The 9361-nt window shown below is 28.3% G+C and overlaps 1 protein-coding gene across 6 annotated transcripts in view; it reads left to right on the plus strand.

Moving 5' to 3' along the window:
- LOC123298556 (probable phospholipid-transporting ATPase IM) overlaps positions 1–3069 on the plus strand; it is a 43345-nt gene extending 40276 nt beyond the window's left edge. For all 6 annotated transcript variants that reach the window (XM_044880593.1, XM_044880589.1, XM_044880588.1 and 3 more), the window contains 5 exons: positions 152–432; positions 747–970; positions 1456–1681; positions 1897–2000; positions 2364–3069. In XM_044880593.1, coding sequence (XP_044736528.1) covers positions 152–432; positions 747–970; positions 1456–1681; positions 1897–2000; positions 2364–2954 — 1426 coding nt within the window. In that variant the 3' untranslated portion in view covers positions 2955–3069. The remainder of the gene's footprint in view (positions 1–151; positions 433–746; positions 971–1455; positions 1682–1896; positions 2001–2363) is intronic.
- Positions 3070–9361: the final 6292 nt, after the last annotated feature.

Here is a 9361-nt window from a genome sequence, read left to right on the forward strand (position 1 = left end):
GGGAAACAAATTTGAAAGGAATTGTATAATTTTTTACATTAAAAAAATTATTTTGACGCCGTTCCTTTACTTGATTAAATATTTAAATTTGCTTGCATGTTTTTATCATTTTAATATTCAATAAATTGGATCTTTATCTATCTATTTACAGTACTGAAAGTGTCCTCGATGCTAATCGACGTTTTAGCAATTTTGATAGTTCTAATCTCCCGGGTGGCTTTGCACTTGTTGTAAATGGACATTCATTGGTACATTGCTTACACCCACAATTAGAAAAATTATTTCTGGATGTTTCATCACAATGCAAGTCAGTGATTTGTTGTCGAGTAACACCTTTACAGAAAGCACTTGTAGTTGAATTAATTAAAAAGAGTAAAAAAGCTGTTACGTTAGCAATTGGTGATGGAGCTAACGATGTTTCCATGATAAAAGGTAATGTTAATATTTTAAATGATATTGTAAATTCAACTGTAGGTTGATTCTGTGTCTATACGTGTGTCATGCAGTAACTAATGAAGATATTGAGATTTTCTTTTTGTTTCTTCTTAGCAAAAGCAACAACCCCATTTCATCCGAACAAGTACTCACAATAAAGATAACGCCTATCATACTATTTGAGGTTGTTTGTTTCCCAAATCACTTTGTCAAATCAGCAATCATTTTTGAATTGTTTTTTACAACTAATGATTATAATTTTTTTAATTACCAAATTTTTTATTTAACGTTTTCAAATTTTAATATTTCAGCTGCACATATTGGCGTTGGAATATCTGGCCAGGAAGGAATGCAAGCTGTTTTAGCATCCGATTATTCTATAGCCCAATTTAAATTTTTAGAAAGATTATTACTTGTACATGGTAGATGGTCTTATTATCGGATGTGTAAATTTTTGCGATATTTTTTTTATAAAAATTTTGCATTCACGTTGTGCCATATATGGTTTGCTTTCTTCTGTGGATTTTCAGCCCAGGTATTTATATTGTTCGTTTATCATTATGTCAAAATAACACTAAACAAAACTGTTTTGAAAGAGATCAAAATGATTATCCTTATTAGTCCATTACTATTTTCTACGCAAATACCTGTTTTAGTACCAAAATTTACATAATATGAATCCATATGTGATTCGCGGATTTAGGACAGAAAAAAACACCAAAAAAAATTTCTGTAATAGTGTCCCATTTTTAACGCAAAAGCAAAAAATTTCAGAACCCAACCAACTTCTCTATAGTCGACAAACTCAACCCAATCAATTTGTAATTATAACAATCGGGTCTATTTTTTCCCGATTACTATGATTCGCATATGACCGACTGGTAACGTAAACAAGAACTTTTTATGTATGTAAGAAGTTTATAACATGAAATAAAACTTGCAGCCAGAAATTAAATTTTATTTAAAAGAAGCTGCATTTTCTCAACATGGTTATTAATGCAAAATTACTTTATTTTTCAGACTGTGTTTGATCCAATGTATATCTCTGTTTACAATTTATTTTATACGTCATTACCAGTCTTAGCATTAGGAATATTTGATCAAGATGTGGATGACAAACATTCATTGGCATACCCACAACTTTACAAACCTGGTCACTTAAATTTATTATTTAACAAAAAAGAATTTATGCGAAGTGCAATTCATGGCTGTTATAGCTCTCTAATTTTGTTCCTGATACCATATGGTAAGACATTTAATAATAACGTATGTACATTCTATCAGTAACAGCGTATTCTGTAGCATGAGAAACGGTAAGCATTCTCCAATTCTCAGCTCTATTTCTATTTGTTCTTAACGATATTTGTGAAATTTGGATATACTGTCGTCAAGCAGAATATGGCTGTACCTGAATACGCTATGTAATTTATAATTTTAATATTTCTCTATTCATTTTTAAAGGGACTTACAAGGATGGTGCCACTTCTGATGGACTTGTGCTTTCTGATTATATGTTACTTGGAAGTGTGATGGCATCTATTTTGGTAATTGTGAATACTGTTCAGGTATGTTCACTATTTTCGAATACGAATGTTTATTTCCAATATTCGCGAATGCGAATGTTAACTTTTAAATGAAGCGCTCGTAAATTGATATGTATTAACTTAATCTATATAATGTTCCATTGGCGTAAAAGCCCATTAAAAACACACCGTATAATAAAAACAAGCCGTTTGGACTTATTAGTTGTTTTTCATTACATTTGCGTGTAATTTCATTTCTTTTGTTGAAAACATTCGCATCGTTTCTTGCGAATGCGAATGTGAATGTGAATATTTGCCACTATATTTCCCACTATGGAACTGTTAAGCTTGTCTGTAATGCTTTTAAAGTGATAAAATATTTTTAATTTGATTTTAATATTTCAGATTGCATTAGATACATCATATTGGACTGTCTTTAATCACATAATGATATGGGGTTCGCTGTTATGGTATTTTATATTAGATTATTTTTACAATTATGTTATTGGTGGTATATATGTTGGTTCATTAACGATAGCTCTACAGGGTTTTACATTTTGGTTTACCACTTTACTGACAACAATCATATTAATTATACCGGTTCTTGCATGGCGATTCTATTTTGTTGATGTGCGGCCAACATTATCGGATCGTGTTCGATTAAAACAACGATTAACACAAATACGATCGCGGCATAGTTTAGATGAACTACGAACACCATCTGCACGTCGTACACGACGATCAATTCGTTCTGGTTATGCATTTGCACATCAAGAAGGTTTTGGCCGACTGATTACATCTGGTAAAATAATGCGTAAACTGCCACATACAGACTTTAATATACCGGGAATTGGTAAATTAGCTTTAAATACTACATCCAATTTTCATCATCAAACTAATGGTACCGGTCAAAATCGTAGTGAAACTTCATCAACACCTACTGACGATATGAGTCCACGTGCCCCTGTACAAGATCTCGATACCATTAATTTATGAAAAGTATTTTTTTTTTAATTACTTACTACAATTTTTTTTTAAGAAGACTGAATATAACTTGAGAAATTATTGTCAATGCTAATTTTTCACCAAAAAAATAAAATCTATCTATAATATGGCGTAATTTTTATACAAAAAAAGTAATTAGTATTTTTTATATTTTTATGAAAGAAGTTTAGATAATTGCGTCACTTATTGCAAATTATGGTTTAATATTAAATATTTTGGAAATAGTTTTTTTTTTATAGATCAATATTTCTTATGAATATAGGGTGAACCATCAATTAGCTTGTTTTTGAAATGTTACTTTATTTGTGGTAGTACACTTTCCAATTATTTGTTAAGGGTAAACAAATTTACTTTCTGGGTTGTGTATTATTAAATCCCATTTTTGTAAAAACTTCTTGTTCTTGCAAATAAAGAATCAAGTTATATTTTTATTTTATTTTTTGGTGTAGAACAGAGTTAATGCCATTGGTAGCAAATTTAGTAACTTCATACGATATGTTTTTTTGTAAAGAGTATATGAGTTTTATATCAAGCGACAAAAGTTATATCATTTATGTAATACTAGCTGGGAACTACCCGCTTTGCTGGGCAACATCCCCACTTGCACCCCTCCAACTCCGTCCACATTTCCTTGCGTTGGATAACAGTTTTGTAATGTACACGTCATGCTCTTTTATTTGATACCCCACTTAGGTATATTTGTAAATATTCGATATTTCCTTCCCACTTTCTCGCTACACCTTTCTACCCTCCGAAGGTTAAAAAAATTTTTAAATGTAATTTAAAACATTCTGACCAAGTTTTGAACTATTAAAAGCCATAATTGAAAAATATGAATTTTTTATTCATGAACACCCCCGCAACCCCCCTTGTGGGTGGAATTTCGTAAAATCCGTTCTTAGCTGACCTCTACTTGGCAAAAGGAATATTCCTGCCAAATTTCAAGTCTCTAGGTCTTATAGTTCCAGAGATATCGTGATGAGTGACTATCTATATCTATAGAAAGTCTCCTAAATATTTATAGAAGAAGATAGATATATTGCATGTACTATTTTAAACTCTTCGTAAGAAGTTAACTATGACGCCAGCTTTTACAAACAAAAATTTATTACAACTGGAACCTTTATTTGCAAGAACAAATAGCAATTTCAGTTTATTGATGCTGTGGTCGGCCAGCTTAGCAACAGTATACTATTGGCAAAGACACGCTAAATTTTTTTAATTTAAAATTTTATAGTCGATTTTAAACTTAGAGAATGGGAATGATTTTATCAGAATAGAGACGATGATGAAGAAAATGCGCTAATTGCACTTTATGAGATAATCGATGTTTCTCTAAAAATTTACAGACAATTCGCTTCGTTTTACCGATGGAGTACTTCAGTTTTTTTATCATATACAACAGCAAATAATGAGAGCGCTCGGCCAAACGCAACTTTGATGCCGCTTAGAAGAGCAATCATTTATGAAATAGAGCCTTAAATGATCAAAAATATAATGTGACATTGAATTAACAGAATGCGCTACTTTCATAACAACCGCAAAACGATTTTACTAAATTTTTTTACTTTTAATAGCAATTTCAAATCAAATACATCGGATGAAAGAATAATTTATAGTGGAACAGTATTAAAATTACCAAAGATAAATAATTGATGAGTACTCTAGTCATATGAAAAAATCAAAATTTTCACAGCTTCAAATACCAGATCCATTATTTATTATATAAATACGCATTTCAAGTACAATGTCATCATTAATATGAATTAGTTGTTCAGGGGCAAGGTACATTGTTTTACTTTTGTTAAATCGTGCAGTTAATTGTTGATATATGTGAAATAGCTCATACAAACGGTAAAATGAAAACCCCTGAAGAAAGCATTGCTTTCGATACAACTTCTGTTCTTCATCAAGGCACTAATTTCTTATCAAAAGGTTTAGGTGGATAAAACATTTTTCGGTTTTTAAAACCGATTTTCCCTTTTACATATTTATGTGTTAATGACTAACAAGTTGAATATAGGGGTATTATTACATGAATTTACTGTAAAAAATAGTGCCTTTAATTCTAATTTTGTGTATCCCTACTCTTAACTATCACTCTTTTACTTCATAATCGAGCTTAACCTATTTCCCAAACCCTTTGTTAAGTAATCTATTTTGGCCAATCAAGACCATTTTATGAGTATAATTGCGATTAGCGTATTCATTCTGATAATGACTACTTTGTAATCGATATACGATTTTGTATTTAAAAAACTGAACTAGAAATCATAACTAATTTCGAATTTTAATTTAAAAGTTTGCGGAAGTATACGTGTTTGTGCCACTATATTCGAATCGAATTCGGAAATCAGTTGAAAAGATTCGTGACTAATGATTTTGTTAGTATTTTTAATAATTTTTAAATATGAATCACGGTTGTAGAATATCGGAGTCAATTGAATACTTTTGATGATTTTAACTTCGAATATTGTTAAATTCAGCCAATTCCAAATTCAGATACTCTAAAGCATCTTTCCATTTTTATAAACTTAACCATTCAGACTGGTCGTCTTTCGTACCACAATCATTGCGCAAGCGACAAGAGTGAAATTTCCAACTTAGTTTACAATATGTTTTTGGGGTTCAAATATTTACGTGTGAAATTACATTAATTCATATAAAATAATAGTATATTAAATTTACTTACTTATTAAATGTACTTGATTGATAATGATGTCATTTATAAAATATATTATAATGATAATTAGTTATCACATTTTATTTATTTGTCATTGAAAACATAGTGTATCTACGAAGATAGCAGAAGTATAACGTAGCCATCCGACTTGCTGTTTTTTTTAACCGACTGAAATGATGAGAAAAGCTCTCACGGCTGTAAACAATTTTTTTTTTAATATATATTTTGAGTTAAAAAAAATTTATTTACTATCCTGTAAAGCATGAAATTTTGTGAAGGTAAAAAATTTTTCAAGTGATGAATCTCTCTACGCCACCGTTCAAGAGTTTATATGCCAATCCTGTTTAAAAGTAAATATCCGTATTAGGTAATAATTTCAAAAATATATTGTTTAATGTCGGCGCGTTAGTTTAATAAATAAAATATGTACTACAGTCAATTAAACTTTTAACCTCCAACAAGAATCAAACAAAATTGCAATGTTACAAAATTGCTATCTTTAAAATTTCATACAAAAAAGGGTTTTACAAAATGTTTATATTTTTCAAAGAAAGTGTTAAAATTATGTAGCAGAGAATTACAAATGAAATCAGTCCCGGTCTGATTAAATAATTTATATAAAACAAAATCCACATAAAACTATTCAAAAATTTATCTCTGATAAATAACTTGTGAATATTAAATTTGTATCTATGCTTTTTGGAAATAATACCATATAATGAGACTTCTGAAGAAAAAATAAGTTAAAATCGCTAATATTTTTGCAAAAATTATTATAAATATCGTAAAAGCTTCGGATAGATTTACTTAAATTTCGGGTAAAAAAAGTTTAAAAATTATTTAATTTTTTTTTAAAAGAAAAAAAGGATTCTTAAATAAATTGAATTAAATTCTGAAAATGATTTTACTCTTTACCTATAGTATTAAATCTAGAGATTTTTAGAAATATTGATTTATTAGAAAATTTATTAAAAAAAAATAGTTTTAATATTGAAAGAAAATGATTTATTACAGATAGAAATATTTAAACCAAATTTAAATAAAGAATAATTATTTTACTGAATTAAATGAAATTAATTCTAATTAAAAAGAAACTGTTAATTCACTTTAGATAATTTCTGATTCCAATAAATTATTATCTTAAGTACTTGAATTTAAGATTTCCGTATACATTAATGTTTATGATGCGTACTGGCAATCAAACATTTGCTGATTGTATACTTAACTAAGAAGAAATGTAAAAAATCTATTTACATTAATTTTCATCTTAATAAAACTATCCTTCGTTGGTAATTATTTTGAATAAAGTTCCCTTTATACGGAAATTTTAATATTTATTTGTAAATATAGTAGAGAATTAATCAAATAAGAAATAATTTCAAATTTGTGCAAAATAAACTTCATTTTTGTGATAATATTATAATATTAATTAAACCATGTTCCTCAAAAAGTTTGCATTACATTTAAACTATTCTATCTATCTATTCATGTTTTAAAAGGTTTTGTAAGTATATTAAAAAATTATTCAAAAATATCTAAAAGATATAGTTCAAAAATAACAAAACTGCAAAAATTTACGCTATAATGCAAGTTTTTGAAACAATAACAATATGACGATCGTTTAATGTGACCGCGCTTTTATCAATCTTTTACATAGTCAAATTGGTCGTCTTCTGAAGCGTTGAGACTATCAACCGTCATGATACGAACTCATTTTTTGCATCTTATAATCATTTTTTAAAATAATGTATTATAAAATCAACTTTTTAACAGATCAATGATTTAAATAAACTTTCATTATTGGGCCGGCAGCTAACAACATTCAGAAGAATTGTCAACATTTAGTTATTATAAAAAATGATGATTTGCACTTATATCCAATTCCTTCTATTTGTACTAAGCGTAGAGAAGCTAAAAAATATGGCATGTTAGTAACTGGTAAGAGATAGAAGATTATATTAGAATGTTCTTGTTTAGCTAAATATATATAAGCGAAGTACCGCTGACTGACTAACTCATCACGAGATTTCTAAAACTATAGTCCCGATTGACTTGAAATTTAGCATAGTTATTTTGCGTTGTAGACGTTCGCTAAGAACAGATTTTTTAGAAATTTAACTACTAAAGTGGTGAAATGTGGATGAAAATTTGTACGAAAATGTCATTTTGGAATTCACTACTTTTTATTCTTTTTAAAACTGGCTTCAGCAAATCTGCAATACAGCCAAATCCACTGCTTAACCGATTAAAAAAATTCTTTCACCTATAAAATTCTACATTATCAGCAAGTAACGTGAACTTTATTTTATTTTCAAAAAAAAAGTAGGATTCCACACCAAAAAAAAATTTTTAATCCTCAAAATTTTGATTAAAATTGAGGGAAAGGAAAGTGAAGATTATTACAAGGTAGTCTTTGCTTTAAAAGTTGAAATTTCCCAACGAAGTGGCGGGTAACTGCTAGTATTTTTATAAAATTACATACTACTTTTGTAAGAATCATTTTTCAGCCGGATTTATTTAGTTTATGAGAAAATGTTAGGCTAAAAGGGTTTGAGTTATTGTATAATGAATAATATAATATAAATTTTCCCCTTCAACTTTTTGTGCTTACTAAGGAATTGAAATTAGTACCATGTATTATCTTTTACTATAACTAATAACCAAATCAATGGCAAACATTAGTTTATAAAAAAAAAATTAAACCGTTGTTAGCTTCCAGTCTATTAATATGCAAAATTTTTGAAGGACATGCTTAAACAAAAAATTAAAGATTTATGAAATAATTATTGCATTTCAAAAGTGGTTACAAAAACGTATTAAAAAGAAAACAATTTTTATGGTGCTTTAAAAAAAATTATAATATTTAGAAAAAATTATATTACTATTGTAATATTAAATAATATGTTCCTTGCACAATCAATCAAAACTCTGTACATATTTATTAGATAGTCAAGGGACCATTATTTATTACATTTACCTGGATAATGTTTTATTTCCAAAAGTACAGGTTCTAATAAATAAATTAGTATATATCTTCAAATTTTAGATGTTTATAAAAATTATTTTTATTAATTTTAAAATTGTATATTTTAAATAGACAAATTATTTTTATTTCTTGTGTTCATAGAATTGTTTTTCAATTATGTACATTTTTAACCTTTACAAAAATATTTGTTGAATATATTACGAAATTATGTTGTGTTATATAATACTGATTTTTATTTTTCTATCAATTTTATCCAACTCTTTGCAGTTCCAAGGACCTAGACGCAAATCGATCGCCTAGGCCTAATACACACATCTTGCGTAATCTGCTAGTTTTGAAAATTACCTAACAAACATTCATTATATCCATAAAAACATTCAGGCACCGAAATTGGTTACAAATATGCGTCATGCATCTTTCGGCACATTCGACTTACTCAGTTACGACTTACGATGTGCATTCCACTTTAGTCTTATTACAATAAGAATAAAATTGATGTTCTAACAAGCATGCACGGCAAAAATAAAAAGAGCATGATATGTGGTATGGCTTTGATAATTTAATGTCCGTGTTTCCTAATGTTTCAACACCACATATATTTAACATTTCTACGACAGATGGAAAATGGTCTTCCAAAATTGAAAAAAAAAACTACGATAAACCATGACCCAAGATAGATTTTCAAAGGTACTTATTATCGACTCAAAAGTTTTTAAAATAGCTATATCA

The sequence above is a fragment of the Chrysoperla carnea genome, chromosome 4 (genome assembly GCF_905475395.1).
Source record: "Chrysoperla carnea chromosome 4, inChrCarn1.1, whole genome shotgun sequence".
NCBI lineage: Eukaryota > Metazoa > Arthropoda > Insecta > Neuroptera > Chrysopidae > Chrysoperla > Chrysoperla carnea.